This window comes from Wyeomyia smithii, chromosome 1 (assembly GCF_029784165.1).
Source record: "Wyeomyia smithii strain HCP4-BCI-WySm-NY-G18 chromosome 1, ASM2978416v1, whole genome shotgun sequence".
Lineage (NCBI taxonomy): Eukaryota > Metazoa > Arthropoda > Insecta > Diptera > Culicidae > Wyeomyia > Wyeomyia smithii.
In genome coordinates this window covers 134,092,910-134,118,472 of record NC_073694.1, presented here as the reverse complement: position 1 = coordinate 134,118,472, position 25,563 = coordinate 134,092,910, and the positions used below count along the sequence as shown (strand labels likewise).

At 36.3% G+C, this 25,563-nt stretch overlaps 1 protein-coding gene across 1 annotated transcript in view; it reads left to right on the top strand.

Annotated features, from left to right (window-relative positions):
* LOC129725621 (autophagy-related protein 2 homolog A) overlaps positions 1–19,357 on the top strand; it is a 52,326-nt gene extending 32,969 nt beyond the window's left edge. Inside the window, exons 2-12 of the mRNA XM_055681666.1 lie at positions 2,734–3,061; positions 7,936–8,038; positions 11,072–13,417; positions 13,479–13,696; positions 13,747–13,997; positions 14,051–14,201; positions 14,284–15,653; positions 15,736–17,101; positions 17,163–17,317; positions 17,368–17,514; positions 18,039–19,357. Of these exons, the coding sequence (XP_055537641.1) occupies positions 2,734–3,061; positions 7,936–8,038; positions 11,072–13,417; positions 13,479–13,696; positions 13,747–13,997; positions 14,051–14,201; positions 14,284–15,653; positions 15,736–17,101; positions 17,163–17,317; positions 17,368–17,514; positions 18,039–18,269 (6,666 nt within the window). The 3' untranslated portion in view covers positions 18,270–19,357. The remainder of the gene's footprint in view (positions 1–2,733; positions 3,062–7,935; positions 8,039–11,071; positions 13,418–13,478; positions 13,697–13,746; positions 13,998–14,050; positions 14,202–14,283; positions 15,654–15,735; positions 17,102–17,162; positions 17,318–17,367; positions 17,515–18,038) is intronic.
* The last annotated feature ends 6,206 nt before the right edge of the window (positions 19,358–25,563 follow it).

Here is a 25,563-nt window from a genome sequence, read left to right as displayed (position 1 = left end):
GTGACTCTTAGATGTTTGGTTTTTGACGTTGACTTACGTCTATATCGAAGTTAGGCGCCTGAATTTGAAAATCTAGTAATTCAACCAGGGAAAAGTGGTCAGGTTTTGAGCGCTTATATATCAGTCATTTCTCTTCAGAATTTCGAGGTTTCGGTCCAACCGATCAAAAATTATTTTACGGTTAAATGTATGTAACGAAAATAACCTAGTGTTTGAGATACACTTTTGAAAAGTTGATAAATAACATCGATTGTCTAAATCATACTGAGCAACCAATCACTACCTCTCTTCACAAGCACAGTCGACACTAACAGATACAACCGATTTGACTTTGTAAACGATTTGTTGTTGTTGTTGTTTACTCGAGGTCGCTTTCTGTTCCTGATATTTTTAGAACTATGTTGTAACTTGAAGAACTTGTAATAAAGGCGGAATTTTACTAGTACAAGACTCCGCCTTCATTTCAAGTTTCTTCACATCACTTGACATCACAGCAGAATTTCCAACTTCATACTCATGTCTACCATAGGCAATATCAAACACGCAATAATCTGCTTCTATTCGACACGGAGACGGGAACATTTTCTTCCTCCAAGCCGCACAACACGACACAATACGTCATGTTATTTCGTTGCCTCTATGAGAGCTCTATCGGTCCGGCTCGACAGAATGTTCACAAGAAATCATTTTTGAACATCCGTGTTACGAAACTGAGAAAATCTGTTGGAACTGAAAATAAAGGCGGAGCTTATCAAAAGATCGCTCTGAGCCAGAATGATGTATTTTTCGTATTTTTCGTTCATTAGTATTACGAAATACGAAATAAAATTTTTCGAACGTTGTAGAATGATATAACTGGAAATAATTAAGTCACACCCCTTTTCCCAGTTATACCATTTCACAACGTACAGCAACCGGCCTTTTTCAAGGCTACTAAATGTTTTTGGAAGAGCATAATGATAGCAAGGATGTAACGTCTTGGAGATGACGGTTATAGTTTGACATCACAGCAGAATTTCGAACGCTTCACACCATTAAATTGATTAACCCTAATCGAGTGTATTTCCAAAGCTATTGCAAAAAAAATATATTGACATTAGACAGGCTGTCGTAATTCTACATTAACTTGTGGTCGTATATTATAAACAACCTCTTCCACTTTTTTTTAAATACATGAAGTTATATGCTGGGCTAGAGCTAAACTAGTATGAGCTTTATCGATTTAATATCAAACAATTTTTAAATTTAAAATTTTCGCTTGAGTCGTTCTGGTCTCCAATTTCAGATAGTTTCGTTGAGTTTGCTTTTTGCTTAAATAGAAAAATTATACCCCATTCGCTAAATTAAATGATTGTCTTGGTAGTGCAGCTACGAACAAAGGTTTGATTCGAATATGTATTAAATGACAGCGATTAAATAAGAGAGACCCATTCTTTTAGTATACACTGAAGTCGCTTTTTACGCGGGGGATACATACCGCGTAAAAAAACCGCGTAAATTCCGGAATCCGCGTAAAAACAAACCGCGTAAATTCCGGAATCCGCGTAAAAAACCATCGTTAATTCTGCATTCCGAGTGAAGGGAAACCGAAATCCGCGCAAAAAATAAAAAACCGCGTAAATTCCGGAATTCCTTAGTGTATATTATTATTTATAACGTTTTAACGTCTCAGTATTCAGAAATGCACTGTTAAATAAAATTGCAACAAATACTGGAATTGCAATTCCCTCTACTATTTGTTTTAATGGAATATAAGAATACCGTAGTCAACGTCATGCGATCGCATCTTGAATACCACCTTCCTGCTATTTGCTTTAAAAAAAGTGGCGTCGAAAAAATATTGAAAGTGTTCGATTTCTAAAAATTCAAAATGGCGCTACTGTCACCCTTTAAGTTGAAATAGGTCCAAACTCCAAACTGTTTTTGCATCAAAATACCTTAAATCATATATGAAATCCAAAGCAGAAAAATATATTGCAATGTTAATAACAACGATTTGGAAATAAAATGGGCGAAAGTAGTCTAGGACTCTATGAACGAATTCGCTAAAGTTGATTATTTGAACACTATTTTTGCAAGGATATAAATAAACATGCCAAAGTTCGTCTTCTCCTATTTATTAACAAGGAAACACTGAAACATCGGGAAAATCGAAATCGAAAAAAGCGGGAAATCAAAATTTTGTCGATTCAATAGACCACTATTGTGCCATTCACCGACGTTTTTGGAGTGGATCCGAACCAGGGCTGGCCCTAACGTCTCTTGTGTTTCATGCGATGGAAGGGATAAATTTAGAGATTTTTCGCCCCAGAAAATGTATCGGCGCCGGCTAGAATTGAGCCTAAACCGGTTGGATTGTGAGTGAGTGGATCACGCCATCCCACAACCACATACTTTTCTGGATTGAGAATAGACTATTGGATTATTAGGAGAAACTTTAAAAGATCCAGTTATATGTTTACATTTTTTATTCACAATAAAACGATTCATGTATACGTATTTCTACCCGACAAGTTGAGAAAAAAAAACAACATCTTCAGAGAGTTATGTCTCTAATGAAAGATTTGCACGTAAACCTTTAGGAATTAGAGTAAAAATCTACAAAAATCACTCGGGATGCGTGCAAAGTGAAGAATTTTCTAAATGTTGAAATTTTCATCCTTCAAGTGTTCATAATATTTCAATTTAATTCGTTGTTCTGAAGTTTACACAAAGTATTTTTCTTCTTTACAGGCATTGAACGATCTCTGCGAAGGACAGGGTTGGGGTGTCGAAGTGATTGGCGGACATATTGGAGCAGTGACGGTCAACATCCCCTATGATGCTCCGCTGGCCAAGGACAGTTCTATTGAGGTGACAAATCTGTCAATCAGTCTTCGACCAAAAGCCCGTTTTACTGATGGCACCTCCATGTTCGAATCGATGTGGTCATCCATGTCTAGTTCGATGCAGTTGGCTCAGGAGTGTCTGGAGCGGGAAGGTTGCAGCGCCGAGACGCCATCAGCTGCTCCGACTAACACAATTGAAGGCCTGGAAAAGTTTGCGCAAATTATTGACAACGGTGAGTTGGCTGGTTTATTATTACATTTTGCTAACACGCAATACTGGGTACTGCGCGTACAAGGTTGTAAACAAACGAGAATCATAGACCTTCTTGTCTGCGAACACATTCCTGTTGACCCAATTTCTAAAAACGCAACCTACAGGAAAGCATTGAGCCAGTTGAATACAATATATATATATTAGAAGGTGGATTAGCAAAGTTTGAGTATGTGTTGTTTTTATCTGTGTTTGGGTTTGTCAGTTACTTATACCAGTCTTAGCATGCGTCCGCATGTTTTTCGTTTTTGACGTATATTGGATGCGGGTGCAACGTGCTCGTGGTTTTGAGAGATTATTCGCCGATTTTTTTCGTTTCACAAATATAACACTATATATTTATTTAGATTAATTACGAAAATCATATTTACCTACTAAGTTAAAGAATAAATTTTGGCGCGGCGTATACATAATTTCATTGACTCTGATTGTAGATCTTTGTTCTAAGATCTGAATGATCATTTCATAAGCTAAGTAAATTGGTTAGTGTATCGAAATACTTTAGCAGCGGTTGTAGTTTGCTTTTTCCGTTTTTTTATATGGCAATATCAAGCAGAATCAGTTTGTTCGTTTTGTGAATAATAACTCAAAATGTTTCCATTTCAATTGAAGGGTGAGCAGTTTTATTCAAAAAGTTAACGTAACTTTGGTAACATTTTTGCAACTGGTAAATTTTGTATTCGGCTGGCTGAATTTAGAATAGAACGTCATTAGGTAGACTGTATATACTTCTTTGCAGCTCTTGTTGTTAACCCTTACTAAATAAGGTGAAGAACAATTTTTTTTTTACAAAACAATGTGCGGCGGTGTACTCGAAGAATTGTTTTATATTATTAAAATTCAAATTAAAACACTCAAACTGACAGAGAAAACGATAGAGAACAGATTGATATACTACTGTTTGAATTTCACCCAACATGTTTCGAGTATTTCGCATAAATACATAAGCGGTTCATAAAGCTGCTTACAATATGTTCCCTACCCTAAATGATAAACTGGGGTTACAACTCATATAACTTGAGTATTTTCCGTGAGTAGATGATTTTTTATAACCCAAGAGTAATTTTCTAAAAGGGCATGAGCATTTTGGCATAGGTTTCATTCGAACTCTTCAACAAAAAATATACACCCTAAAAAAAAAACCTTTTTTTGATCGAAATAAATTATTATGTGCAGATTTTTATTTTCACTTACTTTTCTCAGAGATGGCTGGACCGATTTTCATGAAATTAATTGCAAATGAAAGATCTTGATGTCCCATAAGACCCTATTCAATTTTATTGTAATCGGATTTTTGGTTCAGAGGTTATTTATCAAAATGTAAAATCATGAAACATCAATATCTCAGAAACTACACAACTGATTTTAACAAAATTGGTTTCAAATGAACGGGCTACCTGAAATACCCCTACCTTTTGAATTTCATAAAGATTGAATCTGTGGTTCAAAAGTTATAAAAAGAAACGTGTTCTGAAGACTGTTTAATCTCACTCATGTTCCTCAGAGATGGCTGGACCGATTTTCATAAAATCAGTGTCAAATGGAAGGCCTAGTTGCCCCATAAGACTTTATTGATTTGTTTTGCAATCGGACTATTACTTTGCCTGTTATGTTTAAAAATGTTAAATCCAGCTATGAAAAGGAACATATTCTGAAGACTACTTGAACTAACTCACTCACTTTTCTCAGAGATGGCTGACCCGATTTCCATGAAATTAGTGTCAATTAATAAGTCCAGCTACCTCATAACACCCTATTGAATTTTACTGTAAACGGACTGTAACTTCGTATGTAATGTACCGGAATGTGAAAACCACGAAACATCATTATCTCAGAAACTACACAACCGATTTGATCAATATCATCATCAGATAAGCGGGCTAGTGAAGGGTTAACTGATGAATTATGATTGAACACGTGATTTCAAAGTTTGGCTGCCCTATACGTTCCCATTTCATTTGATTATAATTAAACCTAAGCAACCGTTATATAATAATTTTTTAATAAAACAACGAAAGTCTATAATCTCAAAGATAACATGACTTATTTGAACATAACTATTGTCATACGAACGAGTCATCTTTCAAACTTACAAATAACAAACATCATAACAATTTGATATGCGGCTCAAAAGTTATGGAAAGAAGAGAAATTCAAAGACTTTTTAAAACTATACCTGCTTTGATCGATATATGTGGCCTCAACATAATTTAAATGTGGTATCGTACTATTTGAACGTTCCAAATTCATTGATTCCTTGCCATGTGTTTTAATTTTTTTTTGTTAAAGGGGGGGGGGGGGGTTTGTAATAATTTATTTATGTACTGAAATATCTATTCAGAATTAATATTGTGTGTTCTGCCACAATTGGTGACATTTCAACACTAATTGCCATGTGTTTAAAATCTGCAAATGTATGAAGAATCGGTCATAGGATATGAAACGTATTCTGAAGACTGTATAATCTCACTCATATTTCTCAGAGATGGCTGGACCGATTTTCATAAAATCAGTATCAAATAGAAGGTCTTGTTGCCAAAGTCAAATTACAAATCGTTTAAAATTATTGGTTTTATCGAAATGACAACATCCTCGACTTTTGGCTTTTGTACATCGCCTTAATTCTGAATATATTCATATTGGGTGGTATTCGGTCATTTTCAGCAGATTTTCTGGCATCAATCTGACACCGGAAATACCTATATTCGGAGGCATTTAGTTATTTTGGTTGTTTTCCAGAAACTAAAAGTGGTCGTCTTTAAATTCAAAATGGTATCCAGGGTCAATGTTTGGTTTCTATGCATCGTCTCGATTACGGAAATATCCTTATTGAGTATTATTTTCGACTGTTTCATAGAAGTTGCCATTTAGCAATTCAAAATGGTGCCTGAAGTCAATTGTTAGCTCATTGCATCATTCTGGTTCCAGAGATACTCATATTGAATGGTTTTTGGTCATTTCCGGTCGTTTGCCAGACACCGGAAGTCACCACCTTAAAATTCAAGATTGTGTCTGTGATCTATTTTTAGCTTCTGTCCATCTTTCTGGTTCCGGAGATACTCATATTTAATGGGAATCGTCCATTTCAGGCCGTTTTCCAGAAACCGGAAGTTGCCATCTTACAATTCAAAATGTTGTCTGAAGTCGATTTGTGGCTCCAGTGCATCATTACGGTTCCGGAAATATCCCTATTGGGTGGTATTTGGTCGTTTGCGCATGTTTTTCCGAAACCGGAAGTCGCCATTTTGGATTTCATAATGACATTTGAAGACAATTTCGATCGATTTTAGCTCCTGTGTAGCATTTTAGATCCAGATACTATTATATTGGGTGGAAATCTGCCATTTTTGGCTGTTTTCCAGAAACCGGAAGTTGCCATCTTACAATTCAAAATGTTGTCCGAGGCCGCTTAAGGAACAAATTTGTTACCACTAAAAACATTCACCTGCCAAATATGATTCCATTTAGTTGGTTAGCTCTCGAGATGTGCAGAAATTTGTGTTTCTTCTGTATGGAACCCCTCTCTTCCAGAAAAGGAAAAACATTCACATGCTAAATTTGGTTCCATTTACTCGGTTAGTTCTTGAGATGGGCAGAAACTTGTGTTTCATTTGTATGGCACCCCTCTCTTCCAAAAGAAAGAGGGGTGTCAAAATATTATGAACATATTTTTTTATCACTAGTAACATTTACCTGCCATATTTGGTTCCATTTAGTTGGTTAGTTCTCGAGATGTGCAGAAATTTGTGTTTCATTTGTATGGAACTCCTTCCTTTCAGAAAAAGGAGAGGCGTTCAACTATTATGGACATATTTGTTACCCCTTAAAATATCTACATGCCAAATTCGGTTTCATTTGCTTGGTTTGTTCTTGAGTAGTGCAGAAATTTATGTTTCATTTGTATTGAATCCCTCCCTTCCAGGAGAGGGAGGGGTCTCAAACTATCATAGGAACCTTTATCGGCACCAAAAACCCCTACATACAAATTTTCACGTCGATCGGTTCGGTAGTTTTCGAGCCTATATGGATGACAGAGAGACGGACAGACCGGACTGCATTTTTATATGTATGGATTACAACATCAATATTTTAGAACCTAAAGAGTGAATATACATTTAGCGGAGGATTTAGGAAGCGCTCATGTAAATCTATTTAAACAAATAAAAGTTTGAACGAGAAAGGCTGGGTCTGACCGCTAGGTGGATTAATTTTGTTTTTTTTTTTGAAATCTTTACCCTTCATTTTCAAAATTAAAATTATGTTTATTTTTAAAATCTTTAATTCCTCTATCTTGGAGTTTTTATCAAAAACATGTTATAACTTTGGGTTTCCTGAAAAATATGGCTCTTTTATGTTGTAAACTAAAACTCAGTGTTTATTTATAATTTATTTTGGTCGAAACAACTTTTTTTCTAACGGTGTATATATGTTTGTAAAGCATCATTATTTCTCATTTTAAGACAGTTTTATCTACAACCGAAGGTTTCTTGGCAACAACGATTAGAAAAAAAAATTCTGAATAATATGTCCACCCGCAAAAAATACTCAGCTTGTTAAGTTAAATACGTGTGTAATGTTCCATTCAATTAAAAAATAGTCATAAATTTTTGCTTATTTTCGGATCATTTGGCATGGAAATGGTCTAGACAGTTTTGACAGTTTGAGATACAGTAAATTGAAATTGGACGCACAAAAGTGAAGTTCTGCACCCGAACATGCTTGTTCATACCCAAAAATTATTGAATTTTTGAATATATTAATAACATGTATCAGTATGACTTATATTCTGATATTTGTATGATAACGTTTTTTGTATATTACTTTTCTTTCCTGTAGTTCTTAATCGTATCAAAGCCAGACTGGTTAATACGGAAGTGCGTATCGAATACTTACCCCCTGGAAGTGATTGTGGAGTTGCACTTATAGTGAAAATAAAAAGGTAAATATTCATCACTGTATATCATTACCATAGGTTGGATTAATCTAACCGCTCTGGATTATCAAACAAAACCAAAATTTTTAATATATTCGTCCAAAATTTTAAATTGTCGTACACATGCGCAAGCGGATGCCGCCTAAGGTCGTTTTTACTCGGCGGATGCGTTCCAAATTTCTATGGGACCGCGCAAAAACGAGTTGAACATTTGAAGAAGAAAACCGTCCTAAAGTATTTGAACCTTGTTTGATTTTGACAGTGGTCAACCTCAAGGTAAAAATGAAATATTTGAAATTTTCAGTATTTACACCAAAAATTGTGTTTTTTTTTTGGAAATTGTTATATGATTTTATTTTTAGCCTTAAACAGAACACATGATTGAAATGAAATCGATATCTTGTTCTGTTTCTGAGTAATGGAGGAAAGCAAACCCGCCGTAAAAAAGACCTTAGTGTACATATCTTTAATCCCTTCTTGAATTTCGCAACATCGCGAAATGAGATGCCGGACTTTTTGGAGAGACCATCCGTAGATTCCGTTCATCTGGCATCTCTGATCGCGAGTGTTGTGGGAGCGAAGAGTTTTTTTTTTGTATGGACCCCACTGCGACCAGTAGTTTTTTTTAATCTCTTGTGGCATTTTCCGGACGTTTTTGCTGTTCGCACATTTTTTTTCGTTCACCCTTTTGCAGTACCGTGCTGGACCGAAATCCGTACACCTAAGCGCATGATAATCTTCGACGGTCAATATAAAATCAAGAAATCACATATTGCTTTAAACTGACTTGTTTACTTATAGGTCTACTTATATTTTATCACTATTTTCAAGCAAAATGATTAAAATCACTCTGAAACTCGAAAAAATCATGTTTAAATAGAACATGTTTCGAATCGAAATCCGTTCACAGTTTTTTGTCTGATTCAAAACCCGTACACTTTTGAATCGAAATCCGCACACACGCGATATAGACTGGATCAAAGTCCATACAGCAAAGAATCAAAATCCGTATAGATATAAAAGAACAAAAATGAACATCTTTAATTTATAATTTATCTTTAAATTTACGAATAAAAATATTTTGAGGATCAACTGGTTCCTAAAGTTTCACACGGTTTTCTAATTTTTTATATCAGCTGAAATAGTGCAATTTTCGTAGCGTTTCGTTGCGGCACCCCTTATTATAGCGACCGGAACGCCGGGACCTCTCGAAGCTTCCCGGTACGACTTTCCCTTGCGCATTTCAGTCACAGCTCCTTCGAAATTGTCTGCCGTACATTTATACTTGTTTTCTTCCGTTATATGCTGAAAACAAGAAGAAAGTTCAACAATATATGCATGATACACACGCTGTACGGATTTCGATTCAAGCAATTAAGAAAGATCAAAATCCGTACGGCACAGTTTACCAGCCAATATACAGCTTGAAAATGACAAAGACTTACCTTTTCCATCAATTTCAAAAAGATTCACAGAGTAAAACACTTATGTCCCACTTGAAAAACGTTTTTATCTGAAGAACGTTTCCTTAGTATTTTCTCTAACGATACAACGAAATGACAACTGAAACCGATTCACCATTGATTTTTTATTTTTAATATTTTTATTTCATGGTCTACCGGCGCATAGTTTAATTTAACAGAAGGCCAACAGCTCAACGGACATGTACATGTAACTATCATATGAATTTTCATTTTTATAATGCTTAAAACTGAAGAAAAACATCAAGGTGTACGGATTTCGATACTGTACGGGTTTCGATCCAGCACGGTACTACTTATTGAGAAGTTACCTGCGCGGTGCTTATCGCGGTGCTTGTTCGCAACGTTGTTTTACAACAATATTGCGCATTCAAGGGTTGGAGAATAAGTACTATAGGAATACTTTTATCTATTTAACGGATGTGGATTAGAGTGCAATGAAAGTAACAATGAGAAAATAATTATATATGTGTTCGGGGTGGTTAGGAACGTTTCTAGGTATAGACATTCGGCCAAGTAGAACTAAACAATTCCAATAGAATTAACGTTTAAATAATATATTATGTAACGTTAAATAACCCATTCGCCGTCGAAATAATTGTGTTTGCATATGTCGTTCAGGCTGTACTCGGCGCTTTTCGTTTTCATCAATTCTATGTGATCCTCAAAAATCCCGGACAATCTAAAGATCGTGGAAAATGTGGTATGGTATGGTATCCCCATCTGGTCTCGAGGTACGATGCTGGCCTAACAAGCCGGTCGTCGTAGGTTCGAGTCTCGACTCGGGAGAGACTGTTAGTGTCAGTAGGATCGTAGCGCCTAGCCCCGCAATTGTCCTGTACACTTAACGGTTGGCTGCGAAGTCTGTGTATAGTAAACAGAAGGTCAAGTTCCGAATCGGAATGTAGCACCAAGGCTTTGCTTTTATCGGTTCTATTATCGTCAGGTTTGTCCAATTATCGTCCGGGGTGTTGAAGAACGCGCATCATGGAAAACCATTATACAAGAAAACGATCCTGGACTCCTTTTACTCCCCTGACGATAATAGGTAAAACCTGACGACAATGGAGATACCCTATTTTTTCTGAAGATATTTCTAATGGCAGCTGCGCTTCTGACACCAAAAATAATTAAAAAGAGAAAATTGTGCCGTATCCAATAAATGTTGTGTGAACAAATAAAAATTGAAAAAAATGTAAATATACTAAACCACGTGATAGTTTTGTTTTCAATTCTAGTTTATTATTAATGTATCTTTCAATTTTCTTTAATTTCGCAGAGTGTTGAATTTTTCTAGATTTTGATCAATATATTTTGTACTTTAGAGAATTCTGATTTTTTTTCATATCAGTTACATAAGTAATGAACATTAATCAGTAAAGATACAGTCATAACTAGATTAACGTATACGATTATTTTGACGTCGTAGACACAAGTAGTGATATGGACCAGATTTTCTAGTTGAGGTCAGCGTCTGGTGGAACCAATTGCGCTTGTATCTGAACCATTCGCTTATTTAACTGAAGAAGCTTAAACATATATTTTTTCTCTTCAACAGTATCGAGTACCAGAATGAAGCTGGAAATGATCCGCCCGATCGCAAGGATAGTTTCAGTGAGGACGGTAGCTTGCCACAACAGCAGGAACCCAAACAAAAATCTTTCCTTATCTCAACACATGTGACGCATCATGTTTGCATGGAAGGAGTTACATTTTATACGGAAGAATTCCGGATACATAATCCTAGACAGCAACAACGACAGCATCAAGAATTTTTCCGTAAGCGTGATAGTCTAATTGCCAGTGAGCAGTTTTTAAGTACAATATCGGATTTACCGACGGATCCAACATTGACGGCAGGAGCAACCATAGGGGGAAAGGAATTTCTTAGCTATGCAAATGTATGTGATAGTAGCAATATTAATAATAGTTTTAAACAATCCGAAAGTATGGGGAATGCCACTGGGGTTTCGGATGATGATGATCACGAAGAAGACTCTATACAGTACTTTCATTCGGGAGAAGTTTTAACAGGCAAGATAACTTCCAAGCAGGAAATACGGATTAGAATGAAACAGGCATGTAATCTTACTGGTCCTAATGTAGAATTGGAAATGTCTCTGGGATGTTTGCAGCTTTTTTTGTCACCACGGCAACTACACGCGATTGTACTGCTTAGTAATACTTTTCTTGGATTCAACGAAATGCCCACTCCAACGAAGTGCGCTCCGCCTGATTTGAATTCCAAACCAAAACGATTAGATGAGACAGAACTGGATTTTAAACATAATATCAGTCGCATGTCTGGAGGGATCGGCCTTAACCAAGGTTGGTCCCTAGCGGATCCCACGCAAACAATGGTTCAAGATCACGTGGGATTTTCAGTGAATGATTTTCTAGAAGATGAGAGAGTTTCGGAAATGGTGGAGTCTTCCAACAGTTCAATGACCAGTTCGTTCACGTCTTCAAGTATGGCATCGCGAACAACTTCTGCTAGCAGAAGACGTATCATTGATCCTGATGCCGATGCAGATATTTCTAAGTTTAATATCAGAGTAGCAGCTGTAGCGTTGGTTTTATTACACGAGGACATTTTGGTGGAAAGTAGTCAAACGGATTCTCAACAGTCTCCATTGAGCGAAGCAAGTGTTCAAAAATTGCACAATAAAACTGAACATTTTTTTTGGTCTGTTGGTAACTTAGGCCTCGGGGCTGGTGCGAATGATATCCTGAATGCTGGTCTTATAATGGATGCTGGTTGTGATTGCAGTCATTTGCGGTTGCTCATGGCACCTATTATACTGGAAGGAGAGGAACAGCGAAATCGACTAGGAACTGTGTTACGTTTTTCGATTTCTGTTGCTAGGGCAGATCTTCGAGAAATCTTAACGGATACGTCTGTACCCTTAGTTGAATTCTATCGGAAGAACAACTCAAGTGCGCTGCCAAAGCGACCGGAACTGGTACTGAACTTCAAGCAAACTTGTAACGCTCTCAAAGGATCAAGTGGGAAAAGATTTACTCCTCCCAAAACAGAGATTCGTCTTTCACTTGGTTCTTTTCTTACCGAATTCGACATTACTCTCCTAGATCGGCTAAGCTCTTTAATTTATCAGTATCCCTTTGCTGCTTACTATAACCAAACGACCCCAGTGAATTCTCCGACATCATCCAGTGTGCCAGGGTCCACAAATCGGAAAATGGAGCCGAAATGCGAAATACATGTGGAAGCTCCACTAATTGACTTCCGACTGCGTTTCCCAATCCCTGACCTGAGACCCATCCACGACCCACAGCGAATTCCCTGGTGGCGTCGCAACATCCGACCAGACTTTATTCTAATTAATCTCCAACAAGCTCGTGGAGTAATAACACTAAATCCACATCCTATTTACGACATTTCGGCAAACGAAATCCAGTTCTTCTACCATGAAAGTGAACTAAAGACCGACAATGTAAATATTGGCAAAGCTGTGATGACAGATAATGTTCTAGATAGTAAGTTTGCTGATCAGAAGAAGCAGGATAGAGCAGGATTCGAATATCCACGAATAGTTATAGAAATTCCAAGTGATACTGCCATTCAGCTACTACAGGAACCAAGTATGCAAGACACGTCCGATCAGAGTAATCGTGTTGTACAGTGTGAGGAAAGTGATAGCGACCAAACGTCTGGTGAGAGTATAGAGGTTAAAATGAATAAAAGTAAAGCTGATACACCATTTAGCGCAAAACGTGTGTGCCGGGAAAGTGACACCCCCCATACTAAAGCCTCTGCGGATGATCCAGAAACACTTACTCTCCCTGGTGATTGTGAGGAATTAAACAAATTCTGCCAAGCTGCTATGGGCATAAGTAAGGTGCAAATTAGAATAGATTTTCCTGTTGTCAGCTTCCAATTAAAGTAAGTATTTTTGGTTGTATTATTTTGCTTACCATACACACTAATTCATCTGGCATTGCAGATCAAAGCACCTCTATGAGGTTATTTACAATCGTATTAGTACTGATCTTTTATTGTGGGAACCGAGTGCACCAGCTGCAAATGTTGCGACAGAGGCTAGTGCCAATGTGAGTGCGTCTAAGGTAGCATTTGACGAATCGCCATTCGGGTTAGCAAATATGGGAATGATGGACAGCATTTATGTTCCTTTTACAATGTGTCAGAGTGCTATTCAGTTAGGTATGTAAAGTATTTTTTAAAGGAACAACTTTTGCTGAATTTACCTTTAGATTCCAGCTCATCGACTACCAACTCCGAATCTGAATCTGATTCAGATGGAATATTTTATTCCGTGTATGATCGGAACAACCGTCGATTACTAGGAAAGGACGATGAGGCAGAATACTCCGACCAGCGCAAGCACAATAGCCGACGCCGAGCACAACAGCACAGAAAAGCATCATTTGTTGATAGGAGTAACGCTATTTCTTTTCATTTAAAAATTGGTCATGGTATGCTGACTATGTTTGCCCCTGTTCGGGTAAGTTGCAGTTTTGTGTTATTGTATCCAGCACATACTATTTTTTTTTGTAGGATGCACAAAATCATGTTATACCTGGTCAATTAGGAGAGTTTATAATGAAACTGCAGTCAGCTAGTATCTTTTCTGTGAATGGTTTTCATGGAGATAACAATCTAGGTTATCTATGCATTCAAGGGAAAGCGGCTGATGTATATCATTGCGGTAAAGATCTCTATTAGTTTGTTTTTATATTTATTTCATAGAAATCAGGATAAGGAAGCTTACACATTTTTTGTTTTAACAGGTTTAATTCCCACACCAGCTGCCAATCCACCACTACGGTTAGTGAATAGTGTACTTCCGGCGCATGTTTTTAGTACCCTTTATCCCACACCTAAAAATTTGACTATAAATGAGCAGCGCGGTTGCTCCAACCGAGAAATGTTTACAATGGCCATTCAAATCAAGACTGTACCCGAGCAAAGTATCAAACGAATTCGCATGGCAGCGGGTGTACAACTGACCACCTTGCGGCATCACTCGACTTTACCCCAGCATTCGTGGTTGACTCAATTGCTTGATATGTTTAATGTTGTAGACTATCCTGTGCATGGATATACTCCTTTTGGCGTTATTACTGAAATGCATCTGCATTTGTGGGACTGCGCGATAGATTACCGGCCTTTGTATTTCCCATATAGGGCTGTTATCACTATCGGATCGTTTATGATTAGTAGTAATATTACGAATGAAAGTTCAGGTTTAACGCTACGATTCATTGCGGAAGATGCAACCTTATGTCTAGCGCCTCAAATTTCTGCCATGTTACCAGTGATAAATGAAAAAGAAAATCAGAGGAGAAAGAGTAGCAGTAGTAATACCGGAATACGCGATGACAACAAAGTAACCGTTTTACCTGCCAACGCGCTAGTATGTTTGGTGGAGTTGGGTCTGTTTGAGATTTCTCTTCGTTTGAATGAAAAGGCCACAAGTTCTTTTCCAAAGCTTGATCTTCGGACTGCGATGAATGATGTTCATGTGCGTACTTGCGCTGATTCTGGTAGAGCGCTGGCCCAACTTATTCGTTATCTCGCTGAAGAAGGTGATTTGTTGGCACAGGACGACGTTTCCAGCGATTCAGAAACTAATGAAACGATAGCCGTTTTGCCTATGAGTGGTGAATCTGAGGGTGATCTTTTGCCAGTGAAACCTAATTGTGCGCCAGAGGTAACCCCCAAGCAACAACAAAGAGTTAACACTCTGATGGCTGACGCAATGGAAGAAAGTTTGTATCTACAAAGTAATGTCGGCGATCTGCGAGACGATCAGATTATAGCAGATGGCGAAGGCGTAGAAGTGTTCTTCTTTCCCGACGAAGATCAAAGCTCGACAGCTGCAAAGAAAAAGTTGATGAATAATCTTGTTTCAGACAACAGTAACAAAAGACGTTTCACTTCCGACGATGATTCTCTGAGTATAGAAGAAGGTTCAAGTGTTCCTTCGTCGTACCAGGATGATGATCACTACTTAAAGCCACGACAATTCGATGAGCAATCAGAAGACACTGGAAGTGTCAATACTGAAATGAGAGATTTACTCAATTTCGAATGTTCGGTAATGGGACTGGAGAAGGAGCATGATGTGGATGAAGAAGTGGTAGAAGCGTTGCCTCAGGTAATAAACAGTTTTAACTTTTTATCATTACTGATCACATTTACTAAAACACAACATTAACACAAATTATTGTATGCTACAGGTAACAATGGATCTCGGCGATGTCAACAAGTTTGATATGCCAAAGCAGTTAAACAACGCTACCAAAAATGATCAAAGAAAAGTTAGCTCTGATACTGACGATGATTTTTGCTTCATAGCAGACGAAGAACGACCTCATTGTGGTAACCAGGAAGTTCCAATTCTTGAGGAACCTATCCGCATAGTAGATAACCATTTTAGTGTTCCTACGGGGAAACCAGACTTGCTGTTGGCACCAAAAGAGTTCCCGATGGCAGTAACTAGATATACGATATGTGAAATGTCTGTTACATGGCATTTGTATGGCGGGCACGATTTTCTAACGGAAGAAGATAAGAAAAAGGCCAAGACAAAAATTTCTCAGGTAGAGAATAACTTTGCGCATTTGCCGATGTCTGAAGCGTATAAATGTGGTGTTAGCTACTCTAAAGGTTCTCCATCGGTATGCTTTGGTCCAACATTGACGCAAAAGTTAACTTGGAAGGGTCGTGGTGGACCGGAACGAAGGCACGATATAATGATGGAAGTTCAGTTGAACAAAGTCAAATTTTCGCACGAAGTTTATCCATCGAATACGGAGCAGGCCTCCAGACAGGTGCTTTTAATCACAGAGTTAGAGATTTGGGATCGCTTAGCCGTATCAGATATAAAAAAATTTCTCTACCAGTCTAGTGTCGGTCAACGAAGCAGCAAAGGGCACAATCACATGATAGTTATCAAATCGCTTCACCTGCGTCCAAATCCTGCACTTTCAGCACAAGAGTGTTGTTTGCGGATATCTGTGCAACCCATACGACTCAACATCGATCAAGATTCGCTACTTTTCATGGTTAACTTCTTTAACCAACTTGGGGGTGGCGGAGATTTAACTGATTATGGAATGCAACACCAACCAGGACGGAGTAATATTACAACATTGTCCCACCAGCAGCCAGTTATGATGGTTGAACTACCAGAAGCAGCACAAGAATTACAAGCTAGAAAAATGGTGTCGGAAAATTTGATGCTTCTTATTGATGAAGATGAAAAAAATAAAGAGCAACAGGAAACCAGCAGCGAAGCAGGGGATGATATACCTCCAGTATATTTCCGTAACGTAATTTTCAGTCCTGATGTTCCTATACGTATTGACTATCACGGTAAAAGAGTTGAACTGTCTCGTGGACCACTAGCCGGTTTGCTAATGGGCCTCGGGCAACTGCAGTGTTCTGAGATCAGGTTGAAAAAAATATCTCACAGGCACGGTATTTTGGGAATGGATCGTCTACTTAATTTTTTGCTTCAGGAATGGCTACAAGACATTAAAAAGAAGCAACTTCCCAAAATTCTCGGTGGTGTTGGACCTATGTATTCATTATTACAACTCTGTAAGTATTGGCGTTTGACTTTAAGTTGTTTCACATGTTTTCATATTTCTTTATTTAACAGTTCAGGGTATATGGGATTTATTCTGGCTTCCAATCGAACAATATCAAAAGGATGGTCGTATTGTTCGCGGCCTTCAGCGTGGAGCGCAAAGCTTTACGGCAAGAACTGCACTGGCGGCATTAGAAATCACCACCAGAATTATCCACTTGTTACAGGTAATTGTTTTGTTTCAATAGTAGTTCTTTGTTAATCCAATTACTTTTAGATAACGGCGGAAACCGCTTACGATATGGTTTCCCCAGGACCTTCAGTACGACGCGGTCGAGGGAATAAGAAAGGCAAGCGAAAACGACTGCATCCTCCTCAAGACATTCGTGAGGGAATGACTAATGCTTTACAGATCGTGAAGGAGGTAAGAGGAATAATTTTTTTTACAACTTTGTTAACAGGCTTAGTGAGACGCTATGTTGAGTTTGTTAAGTATATCCCTACCCTAAGTCGATGGCCCCATCGATATTAATTCCTGGAGGTTTAACTGGATTGCCGATATAAACATAAAAATCATAAAACACCAGACGAAAACATTATGCGATCTAATATTTTCAGTATCATTGCATTAAGTCGATTTTTTTTTGCGGCGGTACTTCACCGTTTTGCGGTTGAAAAATTAACAGACAAGCGAAGCTACACCTATGTTTTTAAACTATACTGTTTCTTTCGCGTGCTTTACGGATCAGACAAAGTGTAGTTCTGTTGTAGCTCAACAATCAACAGTTTTAGTCCATAAGTGTAGTAATAAAAAAGCAAGGTAGTTCGGATGTGACTCTAATTGTAAAAACGGTCGATTTTAGTTTAAGCACCGATGTAACTACACCTCAGATACCAATTCGATATAAATAGATACTAATCGGAATTTTATTCCAATTATTGTTTCAGGGTATAAGTGACACTGCGCATAATTTGGTTGAGTTGACGGCCTTAGAACACGATCAGAAAGGATATACTGGTGCTGTCGGAGCTGTAATGCGTCAAATTCCGCCAATGGTTGTTCAGCCACTTGTGTTGGCCACACAAGCCACTAGCAATGTGCTCGGTGGTGTCAAGAATCAACTTGTACCGGACGCACGGGCTGAAGCACGCGAAAAATACAAAGATGATGTGGAATGAGCAGTGCGATTTTTGTAATTTTTTAATGGAGTTATGGACGTTCGATCCGTGATACAAAATGAGTTATCTTTCGGTTGTAAATTTTAACATAAGATTTCAGTTTCGTCGCGAAATAGGCAGTTTATATTTTCACTCTTTACATCTATGCGTCCTATATCAGCTACAGTAGAACTACACACTGGAATTTTTTTGCCGGATCTCGGTAATTTTTGCCGAGAACGGCACCACTCAGTGCTCGGTTAGAAAAATAATGACAGCTGTCACATTTTTTCGAAAATCTCGGTTCAACCTAACTGAAGTTTCGGCACAAAATATTAACGAGCCGAAATATCAGTTAGGTGAACCGAGATTCACGAAAAAATGTGATAGCTGTCATTATTTTTTTTAACCGAGCACTCAGTGGTGCCGTTCTCGGCAATAAATTACCGAGACCCGGCAAAAAATTTTAAGTGTGTAGAAGCTTTTAACCGATACAAAAAGTATGTGATAAACTTGAAACTTGCTGTATCAATTTGCAGTTTAAAAATTAAAATCATGGTTTTGAAAGGAGCATTCTATTTTATTAATAATAATCTTGATTTCCAACTGTTTTGGCAGCATAAAGATAATAAAAACTGAAAAGTCGCACCAATTGCAGTAATTGAATATGATAGATGGCAAAACTCTCTAAAACTTATTCTTACAAGACAACGTTTATTCTACTGCAGAAGAAGCTCTCTTCTTATGGATTGAAGTTAAGTTGTAGAGATCGCCTATATTTCTAAACTAATATCCCCATAACATATTTTCGTAAAACAGCGGTTTTTTGTCTAAAGGATAAATAATAAATTAAGATACATGAGTGGCTTGGAATGAATATTGACTATGAAGTTTTTTATCAGTCGTTTATTAAAAAGTCCACTTAGTTTTTTTTTCTAATCGAAAATGTTTTGGTAAATGTAAGTGCGCATAAAAGAAAACAATCTAATTAACTTACTTGAATTAGGTTCGAATTTGCAAACAGTTTGTATTTATACTGATATGAAAAACTAAAAACATTTTGAAAGAAAATGTAAAAAGGAACATAAATAAAATATTTATACTTGAAACCATTATCTCTATTATTATGCGGAGAAAAGCTAGATTAACTGATCTTTTACTTTTGTTGATACAGTAATCACCCGATTATATCTGTACCCGATTTTATCTGCCCCCGATTTTATCACATTTTTCACCCGATTTTATCATCATAAAACATTTAATTAAAAAAATGTCAGGGTGAACTGATTTTCTATTACGCTTCAATATTTAAGATATTTTTCATAATTCTGTGTATCATTCGGGATGCAGTTTACATTAAAAATTCAACCGATGCACAATGTTACATTTTGCTGTTATCGTGCGAATAATTGAATAGTGATACAAATGTTTATTATAACCGTATAATATGTTCGGAGAAGTTTCAAAATATTTGAAAACGCATCTTTTGACGCTTGGTGATCAATCCTCCTAAAAATGAGATAGAATATTTACTTTTTCATTAGATAAAGATAGACGCTTGGTGTCTTGGGCAAAGTATTAGGTGATCTCAAAACAAGAAACTTTACAGAAGACATCATGTTTCTATCTCTTACATATTGCAAGCAACATAAAGTTTTCTATGAGAAGGCATTAAAAATCGTTATTTACATTTTAAGAGTTTTCTGGTTGCAATATGTGAGAGATATCAGCATGCTGTCTTCGGCAAAGTTTAGTGTTGTGTGAACATCTAATATTTTGCTTATGGTACTGCGCTACAAAAAAGCAAGTAATTCATTTTACCAATTCAAACAAAAACATGAACGAATAAAAAACTTAATTGTAACTTATTTGCAACTTTACATCGATTTTTTTAGGTTTGTTCAGAAAAGTTTTAGGCAACTGAATCATCTATCTAAAAAAATGTTCTAAAAAAATAGTGATGATCGATTTTTTATAGTCACTTTTTGTTTTTGAAATTTTTTTTCAATACAGGATCTCAAATTGAATTTTTTAAATATTTTTAAAAGCTCAGACAGTTTTCTCAAATTCATCCCTTGACAACTTTTCTCTATCTTTTGCCATTATTCAGATATATCGATTTATGAAAAAACTACTGCAGCTTTTTTCATATGTTTGTATAGATAAATTTTCCAAAAAAAATTAAAATCGCTGATTTTACGTATTTAGTTATTGTTTTAACATCTTCAAAGAAAAAAAAATTAAAAATTTCCCGATTTTATCACTTTCCCTATTTTATCACGCCAAAAATAATCGGGGTGAGATATAATCGGGTGATCACTGTATATTCATTTAGATATTTGTGGATTTGTTCTTTTTTTTCATACCTTTACAATTTTTTTAACATATTGCAATTGCTGGATACTGCACAGTTCATCACATATTGCCATTGAGAAAATCCGGATGCCAAATGATCTAAAGATAGCAAAATCTCATAATTTTTGAGTTGAATGAAACTTTGCAAACTTTGGTGAAGCAAACTGACTATTTTTCTTCGGTGGATTTCATTAGACTCAAGCCTAATATTTTAGGCTGTTTTTTATATTTTATGTATTTTTAGGAATAGCATCAAATTTAATCCAAATGAAACAAAGAAAAATAAACTTTGTTTATTTGTTAATTTAATTGTTATTTCCTAATTTTCTAAACTATAATTGGAAGTAACTTCAAATTTGTTTTGAAACTTATCCCAAAAATGTAGTTTTTAATTTAAATTCTTTCACTGAAATTGTTTTCCCTTATTTTTTTTTTTAAGGGGGATTTGTTAGTATATACTTAAGGTATTTATGATAAATATTAGTAAATAATGAGTATGTGTGTCCAATCACAAATGGTGACTTCTCAACACTGTTAGAAATTTGTAATTTTAATTGTTAGGATTTGTTTGCTTTCGCAATTAGGACTTATCATTCGTAGGGATTTAAACCTACTTGTCAGAAAAGGGGAAGTAAACTTACAACTAACTTAATTGCTAACTTATTGGCTATAAAGAGAACTTATCGTAGCAATTGAGGATTGCAACGATTTTTGTCGAAAATTGTTAATAATTTTATTTGACATAGCTTCTAATGGTTCAACACCAGTAAGTCTATGTAATTCGAGTGTACCAAACCAAGGAGGACGCTTCAAAATCATTTTCAGAATTTTATTCTGAATCCTTTGGAGCGTTTTCTTCCTTGTTGAACAGCAACTTGACCAGATCGGTACAGCATAAAGCATTGCTGGTCTAAAAATTTGTTTGTAAATCAAAAGTTTGTTCTTTAAACAAAGTTTAGAATTCCTGTTAATGAGAGGATATAAACATCTCGTATATTTGATGCACTTGGCTTGTATACTCTCAATGTGCTCTTTAAAAATAAGTTTTTTATCATAAATTAGTCCCAAGTACTTAACCTTGTCGGACCAACTTAAAATAACCCCATTCATCTTGACAACGTGATTATTGTTTGGCTTGAGGAAAGAAGCCCTAGGCTTATGCGGAAAAATTATCATTTGAGTTTTAGAAGCATTGGGAGAGATTTTCCACTTTTGCAAGTAGGAAGAAAAAATATCTAAACTTTTCTGCAATCGACTGCATATGACACGAAGACTTTTTCCTTTTACGGAAATGCTTGTGTCATCGCAGAACAATGACTTTGTGCATCCTGGAGGCAAATCAGGAAGATCTGAAGTGAATATGTTGTACAGGACTGGACCCAAGACTGAACCTTGAGGCACACCTGCTCTGACAGGAAATCTATCAGATTTTGAATTCTGATAGACAACCTGCAGAGTTCGATCAGTAAGATAATTTTTTAAAATTTTGATTAGGAAAATTGGAAAATTAAAAGTTTGCAATTTCGCAATCAAACCTTTATGCCAAACACTGTCGAATGCTTTTTCTATGTCTAAAAGAGCAGCTCCAGTGGAATAACCTTCAGATTTGTTAGCTCGTATCATATTAGTAACTCTGAGCAATTGATGAGTTGTGGAATGCCCATTGCGAAATCCAAACTGTTCATTTGCAAAAATTGAATTTTCGTTGATGTTTGACATCATTCTGTTAAGAATAACTCTCTCAAACAGTTTACTTATTGAAGAAAGCAAACTGATTGGTCGATAACTTGAAACTTCAGCTGGGTTCTTATCCGGTTTTAAAATGGGAGTAATTTTTGCATTTTTCCATAATTTGGGAAAATATGCAATTTTGAAGCAGCAATTGAAAATTTTCACTAAAAAATCCATTGTGCTCTCAGGGAGATGTTTGATTAGTATATTAAAGATTCCATCGTCACCAGGTGCTTTCATATTTTTGAAATTTTTAATAATTGATTTAATCTCATTCAAGTTAGTTTCAATTATTTCTGCAGGTAAAAAATTCTGGGAAGAAATTAAATCAAATTGACGTGTGACTTCATTTTCAATTGGACTCACAAAATTCAAATTTGAGTTATGAACACTCTCAAACTGCTGAGCAAGTCTTTGAGCCTTTTGTTCATTGGATACAAGAAAACGTTCACCATCTTTTAAAACTGAAATAGGCTTTGAAGGTTTCTTAAGAATCTTCAACAGCTTCCAAAATGGTTTTGAATATGGTTTCAATTTTTCAACTTTAGTCTCAAAATTTTGATTTCTCAGAAGAGTAAATCTATGTTTAATCTCTTTCTGTAAATCTTTATAAATAGTTTTAAAAACAGGGTCACGAGAACGTTGATATTGACGTCTGCGGACATTTTTCAAACGAATTAGAAGTTGAAGATTTTCGTCAATTATTGGTGAATCAAATTTCACTTGAGCCTTTGGAACAGAATAATTCCTGGCATCAACAATTGCACATTTTAATGCTTCCAAAGCGGAATCAATATTAACTTCGTTTTGCAAATCAAGCTCATTATTGAAATTTCTCTCAATATAATTTTTGTATCTTTCCCAATTAGCTTTGTTATAATTAAAAACAGAGCTCATAGGGTTTAAAACTGATTCATGTGATAAAGAAAAAGTTATTGGAATATGGTCAGAATCAAAGTCAGCATGTGTGATCAAATCACTACATACATGACTTTGATCTGTCAGCACCAAATCAATTGTTGAAGGGTTTCTTACAGAAGAAAAGCATGTAGGACTATTCGGAGTCAAAATAGAATAGTATCCTGAAGAACAATCATTGAATAAAATATTGCCATTGGAATTACTTTGAGAATTATTCCATGAACGATGTTTAGCGTTAAAATCGCCGATTATGAAAAATTTCGAACGATTTCTGGTGAGTTTTTGTAAATCACCTTTAAAATAATTTTTGAGCTCGCGTGTGCATTGAAATGGTAAATATGCTGCGGCAATAAATAAAATCCCAAGTTCAGTTTGAACTTCAATTCCCAAAGTTTCAATAACTTTCGTCTCAAGATGGGGAAGAGCACGATGTTTGATTCGGCGATGAATAACAATTGCAACTCCACCGCCGGAACCCTGAATCCTATCATATCTATGAACCACGTAATTGGGATCATATTTTAATTTTATGTTAGGTTTCAAAAATGTTTCAGTAATAATTGCAATATGCACATTATTTACTGTTAAAAAATTAAAAAGCTCATTCTCATTGGCCTTCAATGAGCGAGCATTCCAATTTAATATTTTAATTGTTTTATTTAAAATCTTTGCTAAATTTTAAATTAGAAACAATTTTAATAGTAAAATTTGTGCCTATTTGAATGGCTTCAAACATTGATTTTGCCTGCAACATGGCGTTCATAAGATCGAACATTGCCTGTTGCAAAAAAGAAAGTTTACCTGTCGTAATAGGCCCCAGGCAGTTGACATTAGAAAAAATATTTTCGGCAGCAATATTAGCTGGAGTAATAGGTGTACAATTATTTTCTAGCGTGTTTTGCTTACCCATATTAACGGTCATTTTCGAACTACCAACACTAGGCGGTATAATGTTCGAACTACCTGTAACCTGTGCATAAGTTAAACGGGTATGCAAAGGAGTAGGTAAACTATGCGTCACTGGTACGCTTGGAGAATTTTGTTTTGAAGTTGGTTTTAATTGAGAAATTTAATTTTGTTTACCTTGCCTTGCCTTAACAATTGCTAAACGGACTGGGCATTGATAAAAATTTGACATATGGTTGCCGTTACAATTCGCACAGCGAAAATTTTTACTCTCTTTCACAGGACATGTGTCCTTTTTGTGAGAAGAGTCTCCACAATTAAGACATTTTTGGTCCATGTTACAGAATTTGGAACCATGGCCATAACGTTGGCAAGTACGGCATTGGGTGATATGCTTTTCACCTCCGCCATACTTCCTATAAGTTTCCCACTTTACACGCACATTATACAAAGCATGTGCTTTTTCAAAAAATTTTAAGTTGTTAACCTCATTGCGGTTAAAATGAATTAAATAATTAACAAGGGAAATTCCAGTTCTCTGACTGTTTTCGCCTCGTGATTTTTGTTTCATTAGAATTACTTGGGTAGGGGCTATGCAAAGTAATTCTGTTAAAGTAAGTTTGATCTCATCAACGGTTTGATCGTTGGTGAGACCTTTCAAGACAACCTTGAACGGCTTGGCGTTCTTGGTGTCATATGTAAAAAATTTGTACATCTTGTCAGTTAAATACTGAACAAGACGATCACGACCCTTTACTGAGTCGGCTAATAAGCGGCATTCACCTCTACGGCCAATTTGATAGGTAACTTTAACGTCAGAAACAAACGTTGAAAGTTCCTTTTTGAATATATTAAATTCAGAAGAAATAGTTACCACAATAGGTGGAACTTTCTCCTTTTTTAAAGATTTTATATTTTGTATAGTTTCATTATTGGTAACTTCCATTTCACCAGCTTCTTGCTCAGGCAAAATATCAAAAGGATTGTCACTACAGACACTCGATGTGTCAGAAAGAGATGCCTCTCTTTTCCTCCCCGCAGCGATGCGAGGTTTCTTTTTCCGTCCAGCCATTTCGGGTGATACGAAAAAAGTTAAAACAAATGTTAAATTCAAAAGTAGGTAGTCTTGAGAAACACTGATGGGAAATAACTTTCAGGTAGTCTTTAAAAGACACACTGACAAAACACAAACTTTGAAGCTATAGGCAGTCAAAGACCAGTCCACAAGCAACCGAAAAAACGTCTGATCTGTAGGACAGTTCAAGACGCACTGGTTTTCCCTTATTATACATAATTTTGCAAAGCAACAGCTATTCCCTACAACGGATACGTTCAAACTCAAAAGTTGAATCGTTTGAAATGATGGGTTTAACGGAATGAGAGCATCCACGTCTCCAATTTT